Source organism: Convolutriloba macropyga, chromosome 13 (genome assembly GCF_964194025.1).
Source record: "Convolutriloba macropyga chromosome 13, txConMacr16.3, whole genome shotgun sequence".
Classification (NCBI taxonomy): domain Eukaryota; kingdom Metazoa; phylum Xenacoelomorpha; order Acoela; family Convolutidae; genus Convolutriloba; species Convolutriloba macropyga.
In genome coordinates, this window is record NC_134480.1 from 1,730,294 (window position 1) to 1,754,577 (window position 24,284).

Below are 24,284 nucleotides of genomic sequence, written 5' to 3' on the forward strand. Positions count from 1 at the left end.
ACTAGTTTTTCTGTTTACTCTTTGAACTTCTGCGAAAAAATTTTTAATACGCCCAGATTTTAGCAAAAAAACTCCCATTTGTTTTTGTAGTTTTTTTCCTATTTCTCTTTGTACGTGTGAGAATTCTGGTGATTTTTAAATATCTGAAATTAATATTTTTGGGACTTGGTTTAACGGTTGCAATGATATTAATAAAATAAATGCTTGCATCATTTGTAATGAATTTTTTTCCGTTTCAAGTATGTTTAATTTGTTTAATTAATTTACTTGTTTTTAAAAACGAATTCTACGTTGCCAAAAAGCACGCTATAACTTGAAGTCTTTCACAAAGATGTTGAAATATTCTAGCAAGTCTTACTGTGTTTTCACTAGTTCGACAACGCGCATGCTGGAAATATTTTTACAATCTGATGAAAATATATGTAAATATATAGATTAGTATCAACACAACAATTCTAACGTTAATTTTTATTCATTTATTGGCACGTTAAGTGAGCAGTTTTGTCCAGATGCATTTAATATCAGCAAAGAAATAGACCTAAACTTTTAGCACGAATTGGGGAATAAAATATCTCGAGAAACGTGTGAAAATCGAGTTACTCCACTTTTTAACGTTTGAAATCTGACAAGATGCTAAAAACCCTATATGAAAGATTCGTTTTAGAAGTAACGCTTTCAAAGACCAGATTTAATTGAGTTTGTCATCTTGCTTATCAGTTATATAAAGTAAATGAACGCGTAAAATTCAGTCAAATACGCGCATCCGTTTCTCTAATTTAAAAAGCAATAAAAAAGAATAACTGATACAAACGACTCAATGGGAGTGCAGCTGAAACGGAACAAACTTGCAAAAATTTTGCTATATCCATTCATCTTGCAAGATGCTACAAGATAAAATTCTTTTGCAAAAAAATTTGCAAGATCTTATAAGATAACCATCCCGCCCCGCCACGGATTGTTACTCAAACACGGTATAAAACAGATTTATCAGAAATTCACATGCGATTTACTTGTTTAGAAACGCATATTTGTTCTAAGCCTTCAAATTTAAAAGGGAATTTGGCTGATCGATATAATTTGCAGAAGGATAAAAAACGAGGTATCAATGGAACATTTTTCCAAAACTCAATTAAAATTTGAAAATTGTACTCAAATTTTTAATATATTTTAACAAAAAAATAATATGAAACAAAATTTTGGTAAATAACCATTCCAAAGGGCTCAAATATCATTGTCACCTGAAATGTTTTGTCTGAAAACAAACTGATTTCGCCACAGAAAGGAAATTTTTAACTAAAGATCGCTTACTAAAATTAAGAAAAATTAGTAAGTTATAGCGAAAGTACTAAACTTATGATCGTTCTCAGATATTAAGATTTTAATTAAAATTAAAGAATAATGACTAAGTAATGTGGGACTTTACAGACGGTTTGTTCAACAAATAATGATCTTTATAAGTAGTGGCATTTCTGACTTTGTCTTAACTGAAAAATAACCCAAAAACCATCGAGTATATATTTGGATTTCCCCACAACTTTATTTCAAACATTTTTAGGTTGAGCAACGTTGTTTTGAAACACTGACTTCGAAAGAAAAATTTCATAAGAACAACTTTGTCATTTTTTGCGACGCAAAATCATTTTTTTTAATTCATTTTCTGAATTTTCCGGCTTGGAGTGTATCTGCGTAATTTGGTTGGTTTTAGAACAAAAACTTTGTTTGAAATATATCACCCGAGTGGCAGAGTTTGGAGAATTTTGGCGCGAATTTTGTCTGAATCTTTCCTCGTAAAAAATAGCTGAGGCAAAAATGTGGCGGAAAGTCTTCCCTTTAGACAACTTCAAAGTCCTTTTTACGGTCACAAGTTGCGCAAACAAACAAAAGCCTTCACAAAATGTGCGGACGCAACATTTGAATTAACGATAATGGCATTTATTTCTCCGAGTTTTGTTTCATTCACGCATTCATGCAAATTTATTTCACACTAGCTTTTCTGTTTACTCTTTGAACTCCTGCGAAAAAATTTTTAATACGCGAAAAAATTTTTAATATGTTTTTGTAGTTTTTTTCCTATTTCTCCTTGTACGTGTGAGAATTCTGGTGAATTTCAAATATCTGAAATTAATATTTTTGGGACTTGGTTTAACGGTTGCAATGATATTTATAAAATAAACGCTTGCATCATTGGTAATGAATTTTTTTCCGTTTCAAGTATGTTTAATTTGTTTAATTATTTTTCTTGTTTTTAAAAAAGAATTCTAGGTTGCCAAAAGGCACGCTATAACTTGGAGTCTTTCACAAAGATGTTAAAATTTTCTTGCAAATCTTACTGTGTTTTCACTAGTTTGACAATGCGCATGCTGGAAATATTTTTACAATCTGATGAAAAAATGTGTAAATATATAGATTAGTATCAACACTACAATTCTAACGTTATTTTTTATTCATATATTGGCACGTTAAGAGAGCAGTTTTGTCAAGATGCATTTAATATCAGCAAAGAAATAGACCTAAATTTTAGCACGAATTGGGGAATAAAATATCTCGAAAAACGTGTGAAGATCGAGTCACTCCACATTTTAACGTTAGAAATCTGACAAGATGCTAAAACCCTATATGAAAGATTCGATTTAGAAGTATCGCTTTCAAAAACCAGATTTAATTGTGGTTGTCATCTGGCTTATCAGTTATATAAAGTAAATGAATGCGTAAAAGTCAGTCAAATACGCGCATCCGTTTCTCTAATTTAAAAAGCAATAAAAAAAGAGTAACTGACACAAACGAGTCAATGGGAGTGCAGCTTAACCGGAACAAACTTGCAAAAGTTTTGCTATATTCATTCATCTTGCAAGATGCTACAAGATTAAAAATCTTTTGCAAAAAGTTTGCAAGATCTTATAAGATAACCATCCCGCCCCGCCACGGATTGTTACTCAAACACGGCATAAAACAGACTTATCAGATTTTCACATGCGATTTACTTGTTTAGAAACGCGTATTTGTTCTAAGCCTCCAAATTTAAAAGGGAATTTGGCTGATCGATATAATTTGCAGAAGGATAAAAAACGAGGTATCAATGGAACATTTTTCCAAAACTCAATTAAAATTTTAAAATTGTACTCAATTTTTAATATATTTTAACAAAAAAAGTGAAACAATATTTTGGTAAATAACTATTCCAAAGGGCGCAAATTTCTTGGTCACTTGAAATGTTTTGTCTGAAAACAAATTGATTTCGCTACAGAAAGGAAACTTTTAACTAAAGATCTCTTACTAAAATTAAGAAAACTTAGTAAGTTATAGCGAAAGTACTAATCTTATGATCGTTTTCAGAAATTGCGATTTCAATTAAAATTAAAGAATAATTACTAAGTAATGTGGGACTTTACAGACGGTTTGTTCAACAAATATTGATCTTTATAAGTAGTGGCATTTCTGACTTTGTCTTAACTGAACGGATGCAGAAATTTTAATATAGTTTAGATTTCGGAGATCATTTTAGAGGCTACTTGCTAAATTGATGATCAACTTATTTTGAGCATGTGATATTTTGGGACTTTTTTACGTGTGATAATACTAAAAATACATCTGGAACTTGAATATATCTCTATCATTTACTTTTCCGGAATATGTATGACACTTGATTTTTGTAATTTTTCAGTGTTTTTTTAAATTCAACTTTATAAGTGAAGTGTATTCTTTATATTGGTAGGACGGAGACCACCTATCTAGATTTCGGCGCGTCTTTGATGTATTTTTCTTCGCAAGCATATGTAATTGAAAATATCTGGTCTTAATTGAACGGATGCAGAAATTTTAATATAGTTTAGATTTCGGAGATCATTTTAGAGGCTACTTAATAAATTGATGATCAATCTGTTTTAGGCATGTGATTTTTTGGAACTTTTTTGCGTGTGATAAAAAGAAACATACATCTGGGACTTGAATAAATCTCTATCATTTACTTTTGTGGTGTTTATATAGCACTTGATTTTTTTTAAATTCAAATTTATAAGTGAAGTATATCCTTTATATTGGTCGTGCGGAGATTACCTATCTAGATTTCGGCGCGTTTTTGATGTCTTTTTCTGCGCAAGCATATGTAATTGAAAATATCTGGTGTACGTCAACTTTTCCTAAGTTTAGTTTCATGCCCGTCCATTTTTATTTGTGTGTTCGACAGCTCAGTAGATATTTAGAGGAAATAAAGTCTCCTAGAGGGCTTACTTAAACGAAAGCACTGCAAAAGAATTACATTCAAAAATGATAGAATGTAGAGGCTAAGACCCGAACCACCTAAGCTGAATTTTAAATTCTACAATTAGAGACTTTTTTCTTCAATAAATTTTGAAGATAAGGACATTCGATCAAAAAACTTCGAGCTGCAAGAGAACGTGCTGCTAAATTTTTGTTCAATGTTAATATTCTATGCAGTTTCATTTTGGGATTAGAAATGCAATGAAATATTTTAGTTTCTTTTAGGAATACTCTCATTTTTTTCCTTTTTGTTGCGTTAGTACAATTTTTGTCATTTTGCTCAACATCAAATAGCCGCTTTGCGTCAACTACTTGCACCTGTCAAAAATTTTAAAAAAACAATTTGTATACGTTGATTTCTTAGAAGCCAGCATACAACTGATATGAAAACTTGCCCTAAAAATATTTGGTCCTGAGACCTGAATTTTTTTGCAATTTTCAAAAATGGTAATGAAGATGAATCTAGCTTTTACCAAATGGCCAATTTTTGTTAGAATCTCCACTTAAATCAAAGGGAGCTAAAGAAACGACTTTGTCACGTGATTAAATTGGGACAATGTGTCAATGCTAATACCCGATTGTGTTTTAAGAAGCACATCAATCGAAGACATGATTTTGTCGGTACATTCGCAGATATCTAGCTCGCATCATGAGATTGGATGTTTGGAACGTTTTAAAATTAAAGAATAATTAAAATTAAAGAATAATTACTAACTAATGTGGGACTTTACAGACGGTTTGTTCAACAAATAATGATCTTTATAAGTAGTGGCTTTTCTGACTTTGTCTTAATTGAACGGATGCAGAAATTTTAATATAGTTTAGATTTCGGAGATCATTTTAGAGGCTACTTAATAAATTGATGATCAATCTGTTTTAGGCATGTGATTTTTTGGAACTTTTTTGCGTGTGATAAAAAGAAACATACATCTGGGACTTGAATAAATCTCTATCATTTACTTTTGTGGTGTTTATATAGCACTTGATTTTTTTTAAATTCAAATTTATAAGTGAAGTATATCCTTTATATTGGTCGTGCGGAGATTACCTATCTAGATTTCGGCGCGTTTTTGATGTCTTTTTCTGCGCAAGCATATGTAATTGAAAATATCTGGTGTACGTCAACTTTTCCTAAGTTTAGTTTCATGCCCGTCCATTTTTATTTGTGTGTTCGACAGCTCAGTAGATATTTAGAGGAAATAAAGTCTCCCTGAGGGCTTACTTAAACGAAAGCACTGCAAAAGAATTACATTCAAAAAAAAAGATAGAATGTAGAGGCTAAGACCCGAACCACCTAAGCTGAATTTTTAATTCTACAATTAGAGACTTTTGTCTTCAATAAAGTTTCAAGATAAGGACATTCGATCAAAAAACTTCGAGCTGCAAGAGAACGTGCTGCTAAATTTTTGTCCAATGTTAATATTCTATGCAGTTTCATTTTGAGATTAGAAATGCAATGAAATATTTTATTTTGTTTTAGGAATACTCTCATTTTTTTCTTTTTTGTTGCCTTAGTACAATTTTTGACATTTTGTTCAACATCAAATAGCCGCTTTGCGTCAACTACTTGCACCTGTCAAAATTTAAAAAAAAACAATTTGTATATGTTGATTTCTTTACAAGCCAGCTTACGACTGATATGAAAACTTGCTTTAAAAATATTTGGTCTTGAGACCTGAATTTTTTTTGCAGTTTTCAAAAACGGTAATGAAGATGAATCTAGTTTTTAACAAATAGCCAATTTTTGTTAGAATCTTCACATAAATCAACGGGAGCTAAAGAAACGACATTGTCACGTGATTAAATTGGGACAATGTGTCATTGCTAATAACCGATTGTGTGTGTTTTAAGAAGCATATCAATCGAAGACATGATTTTTTCGGTACATCCACAGATATCTAGCTCGCATTATGAGATCGAATACTGACTGTCTTGGGCATGCCTATAAACGATTTCGTTTTTTATTAACCTTTATAACTTGGATTACCACGTTGAATATATTGAATATCAAAAAATCAACCATTTGTTTACCAACATCCGAAAGCTATTCTAGCTTCCTGGTGTAGTAGAGATCTGTCTTATTGTTCTTCTTTTCTCGCTGACAGTAATTTGAATCCTGTATTTTTTGTTTACATTCACAGTTCGTGTTTTTTTACATTAATCTATAACATTTTCAGTAAAACGGTTGCTTTTATTACTTTCATTCTATATAACGAGCTGAATAGCTCGTTTTTTAACATTAAAAAATAACCCAAAAAAATTAGCATAAAAAATAACCCAAAAACCACCGAGTAGATTTTTGAATTTCCCCACAACTTTATTTCAAATATTTTTAGTTTGAGCACCGTTGTTTTGAAGCACTGACTTTGAAAGAATTAATTCTTAAGAACAACTTTGTCAATTTTTGCGACGCAAAATCAATTTTTTAAAGTCAATTTCTGAATTTTCCGGCTTGGAGTGTATCTACAAAATTTGGTTGGGTTTAGAACAAAAACTTAGTTTGCAAATATATCCCCGGAGTGGCAGAATTTGGAGAATTTTGGTGCGAATTTTGTCTGAATCTTTCCTCGTAAAAAAATAGCTGAGGCAAAAATGTGGCGGAAAGTCTTCCATTTCGACAACTTCAAAGTCCTTTTTACGGTCACAATTTGCACAAACAAACAAAAGCCTTCACAAAATGTGCGGACACAACATTTGAATTAACGATAATGGCATTTATTTCTCCGAACTTTGTTTCATTCACGAATTCATGCAAATTTATTTCACACTAGTTTTTCTGTTTACTCTTTGAACTTCTGCGAAAAAATTTTTAATACGCCCAGATTTTAGCAAAAAAACTCCCATTTGTTTTTGTAGTTTTTTTCCTATTTCTCTTTGTACGTGTGAGAATTCTGGTGATTTTTAAATATCTGAAATTAATATTTTTGGGACTTGGTTTAACGGTTGCAATGATATTAATAAAATAAATGCTTGCATCATTCGTAATGAATTTTTTTCCGTTTCAAGTATGTTTAATTTGTTTAATTAATTTACTTGTTTTTAAAAACGAATTCTACGTTGCCAAAAAGCACGCTATAACTTGAAGTCTTTCACAAAGATGTTGAAATATTCTAGCAAGTCTTACTGTGTTTTCACTAGTTCGACAATGCGCATGCTGGAAATATTTTTACAATCTGATGAAAATATATGTAAATATATAGATTAGTATCAACACAACAATTCTAACGTTAATTTTTATTCATTTATTGGCACGTTAAGTGAGCAGTTTTGTCCAGATGCATTTAATATCAGCAAAGAAATAGACCTAAACTTTTAGCACGAATTGGGGAATAAAATATCTCGAGAAACGTGTGAAAATCGAGTTACTCCACTTTTTAACGTTTGAAATCTGACAAGATGCTAAAAACCCTATATGAAAGATTCGTTTTAGAAGTAACGCTTTCAAAGACCAGATTTAATTGAGTTTGTCATCTTGCTTATCAGTTATATAAAGTAAATGAACGCGTAAAATTCAGTCAAATACGCGCATCCGTTTCTCTAATTTAAAAAGCAATAAAAAAGAATAACTGATACAAACGACTCAATGGGAGTGCAGCTGAAACGGAACAAACTTGCAAAAATTTTGCTATATCCATTCATCTTGCAAGATGCTACAAGATAAAATTCTTTTGCAAAAAAATTTGCAAGATCTTATAAGATAACCATCCCGCCCCGCCACGGATTGTTACTCAAACACGGTATAAAACAGATTTATCAGAAATTCACATGCGATTTACTTGTTTAGAAACGCATATTTGTTCTAAGCCTTCAAATTTAAAAGGGAATTTGGCTGATCGATATAATTTGCAGAAGGATAAAAAACGAGGTATCAATGGAACATTTTTCCAAAACTCAATTAAAATTTGAAAATTGTACTCAAATTTTTAATATATTTTAACAAAAAAATAATATGAAACAAAATTTTGGTAAATAACCATTCCAAAGGGCTCAAATATCATTGTCACCTGAAATGTTTTGTCTGAAAACAAACTGATTTCGCCACAGAAAGGAAATTTTTAACTAAAGATCGCTTACTAAAATTAAGAAAAATTAGTAAGTTATAGCGAAAGTACTAAACTTATGATCGTTCTCAGATATTAAGATTTTAATTAAAATTAAAGAATAATGACTAAGTAATGTGGGACTTTACAGACGGTTTGTTCAACAAATAATGATCTTTATAAGTAGTGGCATTTCTGACTTTGTCTTAACTGAACGGATGGAGAAGAGAACGTGCTGCTAAATTTTTGTCCAATGTTTTTATTCTATGCAGTTTCATTTTGGGATTAGAAATGCAATGAAATATTTTAGTTTGTTTTAGGAATACTCTCATTTTTTTCCTTTTTGTTGCGTTAGTACAATTTTTGTCATTTTGTTCAACATCAAATAGCTGCTTTGCGTGAATTACTTGCACCTGTCAAATTTTTTTAAAAAAACAATTCGAATACGTTGATTTCTTTTGAAGCCAGCATACAACTGATATAAAAACTTGCCTAAAAATATTTGGTCCTGAAACCTGAATTTTTTCGCAGTTTTCAAAAATGATAATGAAGATGAACCTAGCTTTGATAAAATGGCAAATTTTTGTTAGAATCTCCACGTAAATCAACGGGAGCTAAAGAAACGACTTTGTCGCGTGATTAAATTGGGACAATTTGTCATTGCTAATACATGATTGTGTGTGTTTTAAGAAGCACATCAATCGACATGATTTTGTCGGTACATTCACAGATATCTAGCTCGCATCATGAGATCGGATATTTGGACTGTCTTGGGTATGCCTATAAACGATTTTGTTTTTTATTAACCTTTATTACTTGGGTTACCACGTTGAATATATTGAACATCGAAAAATCAACCATTTGTTTACCAACATCCGACAGCTATTCTAGCTTCCTGGTGTAGTAAAGATTTGTCTTATTGTTCTTCTTTTCTCGCTGACAGTAATTTGAATCCTGTATTTTTTGTTTACATTCTCAGTTCGTGTTTTTTTTACATTAATCTATAACATTTTCAGTAAAACGGTTGCTTTTATTACTTTCATTCTATATAACGAGCTGAATAGCTCGTTTTTTAACATTAAAAAATAACCCAAAAAAATTAGCATAAAAAATAACCCAAAAACCACCGAGTATATTTTTGGATTTCCCCACAACTTTATTTCAAACATTTTTAGGTTGAGCACCGTTGTTTTGAAGCACTGACTTTGAAAGAATTAATTCTTAAGAACAACTTTGTCATTTTTTGCGACGCAAAATCAATTTTTTTAAGTCAATTTCTGAATTTTCCGGCTTGGAGTGTATCTGCAAAATTTGGTTTGATTTAGAACAAACACTTTAAAATACACACAGCCAGAGTGGCAGAGTTTGAAGAACTGTGGAGAATTTGGTCTCAATCTTTCCTCGTAAAAGAATAGCTGAGGCAAAAATGTGGCGGAAAGTCTTCCATTTCGACAACTTCAAAGTCCTTTTTACGGTCACAAGTTGCACAAACAAACAAAAGTCTTCACAAAATGTGCGGACGCAACATTTGAATTAACGATAATGGCATTTATTTCGCCGAATTTTGTTTCATTCACGCATTCATGCAAATTTATTTCACACTAGTTTTTCTGTTTACTCTTTGAACTTCCGCGAAAAAAAATGTTAATACGCCCAGATTTTAGCAAAATAAACTCCCAATTGTTTTTGTAGTTTTTTTCCTATTTCTCCGTGTACGTGAAAGAATTCTGGTGAATTTTAAATATCTGAAATTAATATTTTTGGGACTTGGTTTAACGGTTGCAATGATTATAATAAAAATAAATGCTTGCATTATTAATATTTTTTTCCGTTTCAAGTATGTTTAATTTGTTTAACTAATTTACTTGTTTTTAAAAAAGAATTCTGGGTAGCCAAAAGGCACGCAATAGCTTGGAATATTGAAGTCTTTATAAAGATGTTGAAATATTCTAGCAAGTCTTACTGTGTTTTCACTAGTTTGACAAAACGCAGGCTGGAAATATTTTTAAAATCTGAAGAAAATATGTATAAATATATAGATTAGTTCCAACACTACAATTTTAACGTTAATTTTTATTCATTTATTGGTACGTTAAGTGAGCAATTTGGTCAAGATGCGTTTAATCTGAGCAGAAAAATAGACATAAACTTTTAGCACCAATTGGGGAATAGAAAATCTCGAAAAACGCGTGAAGATTCAGTCACTCCATTTTAATATTTGAGATCTTGCAAGATGCCGATAAGACATATGAGAAAGATTCGATTTAGAGGTAACGCGTTTGGAGATTAAATTTACCAATTACCATTTTAATGATAAGAATTTTAGGAGGGTGAAACCTTAAAAACCAATCTTTTTATGAATTTTTTTCAATTAAATAATAAAAGTAACGCAATATTATTAAAATAGGGTACAAAAAGGATTTATCAGAGATTCACCTACGATTTTCTCGTAAAGACACGCATCTTTGGTCTAAGCCTCCATATTTAATTGAGGGTTAGAAGCTGTATATCAGCAAAATAATTAGTTTGTTTAGGGATATTTGGCCTATCGATAAATTCGAATAAAGATACAGAAATGAGGTATCAATGGAGCACTCTTCAAAACTCAATAAAACTTTGAAAATTGTTCTCAAATTTTTAATATCTTGTAGCAAAAAATTGGGCTCGTAGTTTTCAGAATTGCTAGCATAATTCCTTAACGAAAAAGTCAGCTGGAAAAAAAATTGACTCCGTAACTGAATTGTCAGAAAACTTCACATTTTATTCACTTCAATGGCAAATATTATGAGTGGCTTGGTTAGGCAACTAATAAGATAATCATTTTTGCATTCTCAGGAACTGCTAGATGAGCTATTGCGTTAGTTTTTTACACTACAATTCAAACTAATAGTTTGTGAATTTTGTGTCTACTTTTTTATTTATACTTATCAACATCAGTTCCTGTAGCTTTATTGTACTTTTGGTAATTTTCCCGGTGTTACCGTCCGCTGCCATTTTTATACTGGTTGATTGTTAAATCACAGTGTTTTCCACTTGAAATACATAACGAGTCAAATTAATAAATACTGGTAACAATGTTGAAAATTCAAGTTTTCGTCTATATAACAAACTCGAATAATTTTGAAAAGATTTATTTAACTGCTATCAATAAATTTCCAGCTTGCTGATTATTACCGGGACAACAACCATGCTTTGCTTCAATTTGTTTGACTGAAGCATTAATTTTGTTGGTTACATGCAGTTGCGGAAAGCTATTGAAATTTCGCCTGAAAGCCACTGAAATCCAGCGTGATTCTGGAATTCCTATTTTGAATTTCGCAAATAAAAAATTCTCTATTTTTCCTTCGTATAAGGTTCGGACTCCACTTTCAAATACCTTATAAAACAGTTGATCCTACACGACATTTTTCTCTTTTGATAACTTGGATTGGAAGAAAAAATCTTCTAATAATTTATTAAGACCTTAAGACAAAGGTCTTGACTGTGGCGTTCAACTTCTATGGCGTAGTTGTACAAACCTAAAAAAAAAATTATTCGTCAGCACTTTGAATTTATTTCAACACCTGCTGTGATTTCACATGCCCGCATTTGCAAAAAATTTAAACTATAAGACTCACTTACAAAATGCAAGACAATACAACAATTAAAAGCTCAGGATTATGCTATGTAATCATTATCGTCATCTCATCTTAACAGTAAAAGTAATTTATGAAGAAACAATAATTTTAATCAGACATGACTTCAGGCTTCATCTTCACTAGATCATACGAAAAGAAACTACAAAGCCTTAAAGATTTTCATGGTCAATTATTGTCTGATATGCATAAGAGATTAGAAATATTGAAAAAAATCTTCAATCAATATCCTATCAGAAATAAAAATCTAGATTAATAATCTTGAGTCATTAACTTAGCAGAATCTGGTCATGAGAAAAATATCAATCAGCGAAGTATAAATACTTATCGAAGAAATCGTATGAAAAGATCTCATAATTTAATAACTTCACTATAACATTTCAAAAGTCACTGAGTTTTATGTCCTCTTAAACCTTCATTCTGGTTACATTTTGACTTTTTTTGAAGGTATGACCGGTGAGCTATGTGTTCTATTTAAAATGAGCTTTTGTATAGATTTGGTGTTGGTTTTATTTATAAGTTTAAAAGAATAACTAAATTGGTTTGATTTGCAATAATTTTATTGCTTCCACGTATATGTTTAATAAAACCAATCTTAGTTGTTATAAAAATGTCAGCTCAGCTTCTCTTCTAAAATAATTCAAAGTTTAGCAAAAATCTTGAAAGTATTGTGTCGAACCCCGGTAAAAATTCAGTTCGCAACTGTTGATGACATTGACTGCTGAGCAAAATTATCTAGTTTTTTATTTAAATGTGTGAAAAATGATAGCTTTTTTGTTACCTATAATATTTTGTGAAACTTGAAATTTTGACTGAGCTTTAGAAAAATGCCAGAAAATATCAATTGGTGAGTCATAATCTAACCGAGGAAGGATTCTAAGTTTACCAAAGCAATCTCTCGAGTGTATCGCAAAAATCTTCTTTCAAAATATCTCATGGAAGCATTTTTGGAGCCGTAGATTAGATTATTACACTTTGACAGCAGTTTTACTCTTACACTTTTAAAACTTTTTGACGACAGTCATTAACTGAAACTAGCTGAAATAAATCGCGAACGAACTAAACCGCTCTTTAGTGTAAAAAAAATAGAAGACTGGATGCAGACTGACAAAAAAAGCGTTTTTTTTTGCTGAAAAAAATTACGAGCATAATAGTTCAACCTAATTACTCTGATCAGTGTTATGTTTCATTGTTCTGATGTCAGAGTTCCAACTGAACCATTAAAATGCATCAGCGTAATTTCTCTGATCAGTGTTATTTCGTCTCTGTTACAGAGCTCAACACTATAGTACTTCAGCATGACTTCTCTGATCAGTGTGACGTAATCTCTGTTTCAGTGTTGAGATGTCAGAGTTCCCAGTGAAGATGAAGGTAGACCACACTGGGACAGTGACTTGGGACTCTGCGTATGTGCTGGCCACCAGTTGTCTCATCAACGTCAAGTACTTTCCATACGACAAACAGGCCTGTCACGTATTAATAGGTTAGCATGCGCGGTTAGTTAGATGAAATATCCCCCCCTCCCTGCCGTTAGGTTTTCAAAAACTTTTGTGAAGTTTTTGAAAATTTAGTTTGTACATGTGGGAAAAGATTGATTAGATAAATGAGGTAAATTGTGGCCTGGGTCAGTAGTAGGGCTCAAAAATATTTCAAAAACTAATTGAATATATCGGACGGAAAAGATTTCTATCTTGAAAATCCATGAAATACTGAACTAGAGATTTGTGTCAAATTATCGTTAAAGGACCGGGTCGAGGATTTTGTCAAAATTTATGTAAGAAGTGCGCTGACAACTGCTGAAAAAAAATCAGAGGAGAAATCTTTCATAATAATCCGCTTTTTCTGCTCAATTTTTAGCATCATTCTTACATAATTTCAGCACTTTCCAGCACATTAAGTGGTTATATATGTAAGATTTATCCGCTGAAAAAAATTTCAGCTGCTTTTAGCGCATTTCTTACATAAACTTCAGTAAATTTAGCACTCGCGTTCTTACGCGTTTTCAAAGTTTTCCTTATACAATTTGGAACATTGTTTTGAAATTTTTTCTGCTTTCGTACAAACAGAAACAGCACCGAAGCAAGACTAAACAGCATTGCACTAGAGCAGACCAACACAGTTAAAAATCTACCAAAATACTTGTCAACTCTTAAGATAAAGCAGTTGTCGCAGCTGAGGTATATAGCCAAAACACTTGATTGAGTGAAACCAGGTAGTTTAGGTATAATTGTTTTCTTTCAGTTAGATAAGATGCAAGTGTGACGTTTTTCAGATAATCTGTTTTTCAAAAATATGAATAATCATTAAAAAACAACGTAGATTTTCGATTGATCAATGGCTTTACGGAAATGAAAAAGAAGAAAGACAGTTCAGGCTTACTACGTTATAACCAATAGTGAGCAATAATGTTGCACGTAAAAATTATGCTGAATCAACTCAATATGAAATTTTCGCAAGGGCAGAAAGTATGTAAGAAAGGTGAGGTTTTGAAATAGTGAGAAGCTGGTAAAGTTTTGCAATAGAAATTGAAATTATGTAAGAAAGGCGTTGAATCCGCTGAACTGAATATGAAATCTTCACAAGTGAAGAGTGCATGTAAGAAAGGTACTGAATGAAAAGCTGATTTTAAGTCAGAAATATACTGGCATATTTCTTTTTCAATGTATTCGGTGCTCAATTTTCAGTTTTCACCGCAATCAGCACAAATCTTACATACTTGCCGCATATTCAGCGGATTTTTTTATCCGCTTACAGTTGCTGACTCTCGACCCGGGGGACGACATGGTTTTGTTTGGCCAATGGTTGCTTTTGTTTTGCCATGTTTTTTTATACCATATAAGAATTGATGTAAAGATAAAGATAGTTATTCATACCTGAGAGCAGATGAAAAGGAGTAACATTTTATTAATTGGTTCACCACTGACCACGAAAAATTTTTCTTTGTTAATTAGTTAGCCGAAGGCGGCATAAATAACAACAGAAAAAAGTTAATAGAGCAAAAAAGATTAAACTTATCCTATATGTATGTGTTAATTCTAAATCTAGAGCAATTTTGTTGCCTAATTCCTTTATTTTATTCCCAATCAAACAGAATTTTGAAATGTTATAGGTTAAAATTCTTTAGTCACTTTTAAGGTTGTTGGTTCACTTAAGATCAGTGTGTTTTTTATCGCCTTCTCTCTCTTTTTACGCTGAAAACTTAACTTTCATATGAACCATCCAAATTTTTGTGCATTTCGTTCTTACAAAAATTTTTAATGGTACATTTTCATGTTTTTACATATATTTCAAGTAATTATACCGAATGGTCGCATAGTTTGCCAAAAACTGCCATACAGTGTACTTGAACACCTCTGCCTCTGATGTGATTTTACATATTCAATTCAGTTAAGGATATTTTTATTGAAAAGATGCGTTGTCCCTACAAAAGGAAAACCAATTTACTGGAGCTCCATTTGTGTTTTTTTTCAGTGTCTCGTAGTTATTATGCTGACAAAAATTTTCTTAGATGAAATAACAACTCCGCTTTTTCATTTTACTGATTTTGTTAATACAAATAGTTTTTGGTTGTAAATTTACATAGTTTTATAACTATTTTCTAAGATACAAAGTGATAACAAGTAGTTGCATCATTTGCAAATAGCTAGAAAACAGTGTAATCATATTCTTTCTTGTAATTTACATCAGCAATTCAGTGAAGAACGTTTAATTGAAATATTCATTGTTTCGAAAGTATCAAAGAAAACCAATTTGATCATTCTGATTACTTTTTTACCATCTATGCCAACAAACATATTATTCCGCTCTATTTTGTTATATACTGCTGTTTTTGGGAACTTCATTTCACGAGTAGAATGGTGTTAATAATTACACCAGTCGACAACGAATGGCTATCTTGCAAGTTCTTGCAAGATTCTGGCAAAATCTTGCAAGACGATACATCGTCTTGCAAGATTTTCTTCCAAAATCTTGCAAGATTTTGCAAGATAACCCTTTGTCTTGCAAGAATCTTGCAAGATAACCATTCATCTTGCAAATATGCAAATAAATGGAACATGATCGAACAAGATCAAAATGAGACCTGAACATTGCTTCCCATCAATTTTTTTTACATTGTGATACATAATTTCAACCAAAATAGCATAAAGTTTGTTTTCTTCCGCTCAAACTAAAAATTGAATCAATTTAGAAAAAGAAAGTTAATTGTTTTCCATAGTAGCAAAACAAGAAATTTGAAGCACGAATTAAAGTAAATAAATGAGAGTAACCAGTATTTATACCAACGGCTGTAATAAAATACAGATATCTGGTATAAATTTTGTTTCAAATGATCTCTGAAAACTCATTCCACTATAATTTGGTAATAGTTTGCGCTAAATGAAAGATAATGCGTCTAAAACATCCAATGATAGCAGAGCTCGACCGGAACGAACTTGTAAGAATCTTGCAAGATAACCATTCTTCTTGCAAGATCTTTCAAGATAGCCATCGTCTTTCAAGATCTTGCAAGATAAACATTTTCTTGCAAGATCGTGCAAGATAGCCATTTTTTGCGAGAATCTTGGAAGATCTTGCAAGATAACCATCTGGTCTTGACTAGGGTATCATTTGATTTTTTTGAACTTTTTTAAACGGCTTATCGAGACTTTCTAGATACTTTAGTCATTTACGATTGAGAAATATTAAATTTTCTCAAATACAAAGCTAAATAACAAAAGTATAGTTTTTTTCACTTTTCCACTGCTGTTTTTCTGTGCATTACAGACATAAATATGTTTCATCACTGATTAGGATTTTTGTGGGCATGACATAAATTCAATTGTGTCTGTAAAAATTGTTAAATAAATGTTGAGCAACTTTGTTGTCTAAATTTCCACAAGTCAAAGTTATGTTTAAAATAAATTATTATAAGTTAAAGTTCCTTGGTTTGCTTTCAAAATTCCTAGTTAAAATACCTGCAGCATGCTTGAATGTGCGCACCAAATAGTCAGCTGCCACTTTTTTGCAATTTTTTGCGGTTTGGATTCACTCGAGATCTTTTTGTTTTGTTTAGTTTCTCTCAGTTTTTTACGCTGAGAAAATTGTTTTTACTGATTTTGTTTATACAAAAACTTTTTGATTGTAAACTTCCTTATTCTTATCAAAATTTTCCAAGTAATGATACAAAGTGGTCGCATAATTTGCTGACAGCTAGAATACAGTGTAGTTGGATACTCTGGTCTGATTTACTACTCAAATAAGTGAAGAAAATTTAATCGAAATGGCATTTTTCCAAAAGTAGGAAAAAAGCATTTTGATCACTCAGATTACCTTTTTTCTGTTTGTTATTGTTGTTCCTGGACAACCTAGTTCAAAATTAGATTGTCGGAAGCAAAGATCATTTTTTTGTTAAATTTTGCGTTGCATACCATTTTCAATTGCTTTTAGCGAAGACGCCTTTCAAAAAATGCATACTTTAGTCATTTATGACTGAGAAATACATCAACCCTTTTCCAGTTAGTTGTTTTCCTCTGAAAACTCCTCAAGTAGCGTTAGACAGCATAGTTGAGAACAAATATTTATCTTACAAGATCTGAGAAGAACAACTTTTCCGAGAAAAACTTTTGTATTCGACTAGTGCGAACACATTTTTAGCCTTTTCTAGGTTGTTTTCACCATCTAAGTTATTCTGAAAAGACTTCAGACCCAAATAAGACAATTTCGACTCAATTGATGTCAATATTAATTGGATATTCATTTGAGTCACCCTACCCTACTTCTTCACTTCGGCCCATCTCAGACCGCAGAGTGGCGTTTTGTGAAAAATTTTACCGCCCTTTTATTTCTCGCGCATACGCTAAAAAAAACTTTTGGTTCGTTAGGTTTACGCGTAGATCGCTATAGATCAGTTGGTTTTACTAGCCAAAGTTATGTTTTTTCTCCTTATTTGTTATAGTATTTCTGGATAATAACTTAAACAAAACTTATCTAAAAAAGTTTGGGTCTGTTCCATTGTAGCTTACAATCTTGGTGGTTATATAACGTATTGCCCTCCCCTCCCTCTGCCTCCATTACCTCTTATTTGCAATAATGGTCAGGCTGTAATTTCATGCCCGGGGGGCTGGGGGTTGGGGAGGGCTATAATTGGAAATACCCAATTCCTCTCAAGGGTAAAAATTGAGTTTTGTTTTATTTTATATTCTTCCACAATCACAAGTTTTATAATCTGAATTTACCTCTTCACGCTAAAAACTTCTCAAATATTTATGCATCACAGAGCACTAAAACCATTTATAACCACGTCATAACCAGAGAAGCTGAAACTACTGGTGTAAACTGTCCAACTTTAATTCCTGGAAAATAAAATTACCAAGAATAAAAGCATAACTTTTAACACTCTCTCAAATATTTCCAAAATTTCATTCGTCAGTTTCAAAATTATGATGACAGAAAACCCAAATAATGTTCAATTAATAAACAACAAATCAACTAGAAAACAATAACAAATGTCTGAGCCAGCCTCAAAAGAACTGAATACGCAACATTCCGATTCCCTGCAATTTGTTGTCACAAATAAATTGAAATTGGCAATTGACCTTGACTATATAAAGGTTCTACATGCGTTCCAAGCTTGCAGCCATATCATAGTTCTTTGTTTAAAACTGTGCCCGGGTCGAGATCGGATGATTAACATGTATCAACTGGAAAGTTTCTAACGCAAGCTTTAAAGTCGGTTTATTGGACTGCAATACTTTTCCGAATTTTCTAAACTGCTGAAAAAAATTTGAAAAAAAAAAACAGGAAAAACAGCTAACAGAAAAGCTGAAAAAACTACAGACATTTCTTGCAGTCTCTCTCAGTTTACCAAAAAATGTCTCAAAAATCTTTTGAAATTTGAGAATTTTATTATTCACACTAGAAAAGAAACATGAACTTTGTTGTCGCTTCAAGTTATCATGCATTTCTAATTTGAGAGATGAAGAATGTCGCATATATAATCAACATTTTGGTTACCTGATTTTTTTCGCAAGTAAATTTCTAGTTAACTAAAAAGTTAACGGGTAGCTGTTAAACTTAAGTTAACTGCATTTTTCAGGAAAATTTGGATAATCCCAATCTGGTGTTGACACGGGTGGTCGTAACACCAAAAAAGAATTCATCGTTTTTTTAGTTTTTTTAATGTTTTACTTACTCTTCAGAAACCTGCAAGAGCTCGAATGATGAATAGCAGCAAAATTTGTCCATTTATTGCCAATTGCAATCGTACTTCCCTGAAAAAGTATATTGGTCACTATAGCTTTTAAGAGCTAGGGTTTTAATTTTGGTTTTAATAGTTTTTATTATTATCTTATTAGTAGTAATATATAATGTTTTTAAATTTGAAAAAACATAAAACAGTTAATTTTTCTTCCTTAAGTAGAAAAACGAATGTGGGTTTTTATTGAATTATTGAATTACCAACACCACATAAAAGTATAGCAATTTTTTTCCAAATTTTTTAAATATAGATATTTTACTAAAAACCTGGTTCAAACTTGCGTTTTCAGTAAAAATCAATGTTTTGAATTAGGATTTATTAATAACCCTGCATACAGCTACATTACGTTGCAAATAGTATAGTTTACAAAATATATTTGCTCGCAATCACGATTAAAGATTAAGTGTGTTTGCAAAAGTGACACTGCACGAAACCAGTTCAGATTACTTTACAATTGGAGGTTTTCCTCATTGCTGTTCATCATGCCTGTTTTTGAGTAGGCGTGGACAACAAAAACAAGACATTGCCACGTTTATTATCCCCATCACTGTTCTCCACTCTTACAGTACAGTACCTTTTTTCCATGATACAATCGTGTCAAGTAGACCGAAATGAAATCAGGCCTAACTGAGAATCAATGGCAGAGAATTTCATCAAAGTGATAATATCGGATTAAAGTCCATTACCAGCTTTTCAGTTAAGGCCCACCCATGTTAAAGCCCATCGGAACATTGAAGCTCTAATCAAATAAATTCCAAGAGCGAAGTTTTAAGCTATTTGAAAAATTCTGCAAAAAATAAATGCTAAAAACCGTATAAAATTGATTGTTATCCCTAAAAACGAGTAACAAAGTCCATGCAATGTTCGTCATTGTTTTCCACAGTTAATGTCTTTTGATCCATCGTAGGAAATATTTACGCAAAATGAATACGTCTTTTAGTATGTTTCTCCCTCCAGAATCTGTCCTTTTTTGTATAGAAATTTATGATTTGCTTAAGCTGACTGCCTATTGAGGGCTGCTTTGTCCCCAACTTGCTGTTTTATACTACCGTCGGCAGTTAAAACTCAAATTGAGATAATGAATTGATTCAAGTAATCAAATACCACGCAATTGTTACACAAGAAACGTACAAGGTTACTGAAAGAAACCAAAAATCAAAAATGGTTTTTATTACAAAAGACGGTTCACAATTCTATCTTAGTAAACAATGTCACTTAGCTGCAAGCTAATCTTCCTTATCTATACAAAATTTCTCTACAAGTAAATCACAATTTAACCGACTGATCTAATCGCGGTTATCCGTTGCTCTGACTTTGCTAATTTGGATCAACTTCCTCATTTATGTTTTGTTTTAACAACTTCTGCACAGGTCAACTACCAAACTACTTCTCTGTTGTGGTAATGTGTTATGATCCTCCCCCTTAGTTAAGCTTCTATTCAAGCTAGTCAAACTAACACAAAAACAGTATCACATTTCTGACAACAAAATCAGTATCACCTATCATTAATAAACCGGTCAGCCACTCACCTCAAAAAATAGCCTTACTTGGAAGCGTAAAGTCCCCCACGGTATCTACAAAACAAAGTCAAAACTGACAACAAATAAACTTTCCTCAAACTATCTACTTATTCCCTGCCCACTTTGACCAGGCTAAGTTAAAGATCTGAAGATAAGTAATTTTTTTTTAAACTGGTTCCCCATCAGAAAATCAATATTGCACCCAACCAACTTCTAAAATCATTTTCATTCCATAAACATCTGGTTTGCCAAATGGCTTTGAATTGGAAGCCTACAACCTTACTAACACACTGAAGGAAAGCGGTTTTTGTAGTTCAATTTCTATCCTTCCCAATTGCGACACTTTGTGATAATGAGCTTACTCTCGAATTTAATTGCTGAAAACTGTTTATTTTTCTTTCGTTACACCTACCCTTGTTTAATGGTACCTATGTTTGGCTCAAACAAACAGTTTTCTTGTCATCAAGTAGTTGCGTGTCATGCCCATTTTACAAAGTCACTGTTACGTCATAGACACAACATACTACCCTTTTCCCCCTCTAGTTTATCATCAATCAGATACTTTTGTGAACCACCGCTTATTAATAAAGAGCATCATTAGTACATCAAACAACTACTACAGCGCAATTCAATTTACAGCAAGTAAATACGAATCTAAAAATCTAGGCAAAACTTTTAAAAACAATTATTCGAAATATAAACTCGTCCTTAATAGAATGAAATAAAGTACCTAACACACAAAAATAACGAAACAATTTGAAGTCAATTTTGGTATTTCTGAGCATCAAACTAGTTAGTTGAAGCAACAAAACTTTTCATCATTGTATTTCCTGACTATCTCATCAGAAGTTCCATATAAAAATACTCCGATAGCTCTAATTTCAACTACCTTGATTCAATTTACCTATCGCAGAGTATTACAAGATTAGCTTTATGAAAATAAATGACGGTGTTGTGCTGCGAGGTGCTCAAAATTAATAAGGAAACAAGTTCCTGTATACAAGCACTGGTACTCATTCACTTCAAAATCCGTCGGTTGAATCTGATTACAACAAAAAACTTTTAAAACTCAATTTTCTGTATCAAGATCGTTCATAAGCAAATCAGCTTAATAAAATTCTTTATGGTATACATAGGATCAGTGATTAAACACAGGAACTTGTACGAAACAGAGTTAAACGATACTAGAGTGGATTAAAGGAATTATTGATAAGCCTTTGAAATCAAGACTACTCATCAACTCAATTTTATCCGTCAACTCATGACATCCTTCGCCCTCCGGTGCCTGAAACGATGACCTCCAATCTCTTGACCAGACCACCAAATCACATCGGGTGGGTGGTCTTCTACTCCAGTTTCATCCCTCCATCCATTTTGGTGTGCATCATCTCTCCTTTCACCTCCTTTCCAGCCATCCTGTTCTATGCCAGAGACTCTTTTCAGAACGGCCAATTTTGTCAGCCTCACACAATCCAACATTCGCTGAGTGAACTTCTTCCCTCTAACAGTAGATTCCACTCCTCAAATCAACTGGCACGGACCGAAGTTGAAGATGCTACCACCTTTCGGTTTCCAAAGAAGGTCGACGATTCAAAGCACAATACACATTATCTTGGCCTTGAACTTCGACTCTCGTTGACAGAGTGAAGCGCTGCCGCCAGTTAAAACCTCTTATCACTGGGGTATTTTTTTCTCCATCCAGACATGCATGTCCCTGACACCTCCCGTCTTGATTTTCCCAACCTCAGCTTTCTGGGTAAATAGAATCCAATTTGGCCTTAGTACTGTCCTCAACGTCGTCCGAGTATTTCGAAAAATTCCAGGTTCACCCTCAAGGTCCCGTGGGTTGACACACAACTTGTTTACCAAGAATACCGTCTACCTACTTCTCCGTAGTCCAGCGATTTGTCGAGAATATGAAATTCTGTCCCTTCAGCTAGATCGGGAGTACCTGTTTTATTTAGATTCTCACACTTCTTCAAAATTTGTGTATAACGTCCTCCAAAATTCACACTTCGCCGTTTACTGTACTTCGAACATCGTTTACTCAATGATTTCTCCGCGATGTCGAGTACTTTCATCCCTGCTAGTCTTCAGCAAAGAACTAAGCCTCTGAACACTACCTGAAAATTGAATTGATAGTTTGGGCCTCCATTTAATTCTAAGCGAACTTGTACTACGCGGAAGTTTAGTCACAAGCTCCGACTCCTTTATCGGCTCTTCCAACCTCCTCTGTCTGCACAGTTTTACAAAATGGACTCGACACCAAAAGTCACTACTACTTCATTGTATTTATAAACCGTGTCTGTCGACGGACAAAACGATGCAAATACTCCTCCAAAATAAAAAAGTCTGAAGTAGCCTTCCGCACCACAATTGCGTCACAAGCTCTGACAAACACTTCTGCCCCTGTAAATTAAATACCTCGAACACATTTTCAGCCCATTTGTTCTCTTCACATGGAACTGCTGGTAGAATCCGTTCAAACATTAACCTTTCCGTAATTTCTGTTGGGATTTCTTCAACGCTTCATGAAAACATTTAAACCTAGTCATTGATAGAACTCTATCTGTGTCTTTACCTCAACATCTCTCAAGCTCCATCACCGGTACGCGGTTATCTGATTTGCCTATCCAATCAACCGTTTCCTTGGTTAGTTCAAGTGTTGGATTACGTCACAGCGTACATCACCTTCAAAACTTCTTGATATTTTTTCGATCTGTTCCCGTCTATTACCATGATCGATGATGACTATGCTCCTAAATTCATTACATGTTATGGTTTTAAGAGCTTTATCTTCTCTATCTGCACCAAACACTTGCCGTTTGACAAACCAAAGTGTACCTTCGTTGTGATTCCTGTCAGTTGGGTTTTTACTCCACAGAACGTGTCAAACAGGTTTATTATCCCTAACTAAATCTCGTTCTAATGGACCTGCAGATTGTGTCTTGGTAACAGCAAAACAACACAAGCATCAACTTTTTCAGCCGACCCATCAGTTCTTTCCAACAAACTTTTAGCCCTTATTAGGAATGAAAAAGTTCATCACCCCATTTTTACTTGTTCCAATTCTATCCTTTGACAGGCACTCCAGGAAAATTTTATCGATTGAGCAAACCTTCTTCATATCAATTTTCCCCACTTACAAATGACGAAACACCAGGATCCCAAAAAAGACGTCCTAAATGCCTGTCTCTTGAATGCATTCAACCCACTTAATGTGTCCTTAGGGAAACTTGGCTTCCTTGTCCTCATAATCTGAAACCTGGTATTCAAAATTACTCATGAGTTCAAATTTGATTCTTCGTCAGTCGCTGATGAGCGATCTGTATAGTATACAAGACCTTCAGGAGCAATTGTTTTCTCCAACTATGACAAGTTAATCCCCAATTGGCGTCCCACGCCTTTAATTGTTCTCAGCCTTCACTTGCAACCTGTAACAAATTTTCAAGGCGCTATCGTTCCTTTTGCTCATTTTTTTGACCAGACTTCTCCCAGAGCTTCGCCCCTTACCTTACAGTTGACGTTGGCTGCATGCCATCCATTATTTTTTGCCTCAATTGGTTGTATTGCAGTGGTTTGATCTATAAGTTCT

The 24,284-nt window shown here is 32.9% G+C and overlaps 1 protein-coding gene across 1 annotated transcript in view; it reads left to right on the top strand.

Annotated features, from left to right (window-relative positions):
- The first annotated feature begins 13,259 nt into the window (after positions 1-13,259).
- The window catches only part of LOC142351821 (neuronal acetylcholine receptor subunit alpha-9-like), a 31,159-nt gene continuing 20,134 nt past the window's right edge, over positions 13,260-24,284 (top strand). Inside the window, exon 1 of the mRNA XM_075404025.1 lies at positions 13,260-13,415. Coding sequence (XP_075260140.1) covers positions 13,277-13,415 — 139 coding nt within the window. The 5' untranslated portion in view covers positions 13,260-13,276. The remainder of the gene's footprint in view (positions 13,416-24,284) is intronic.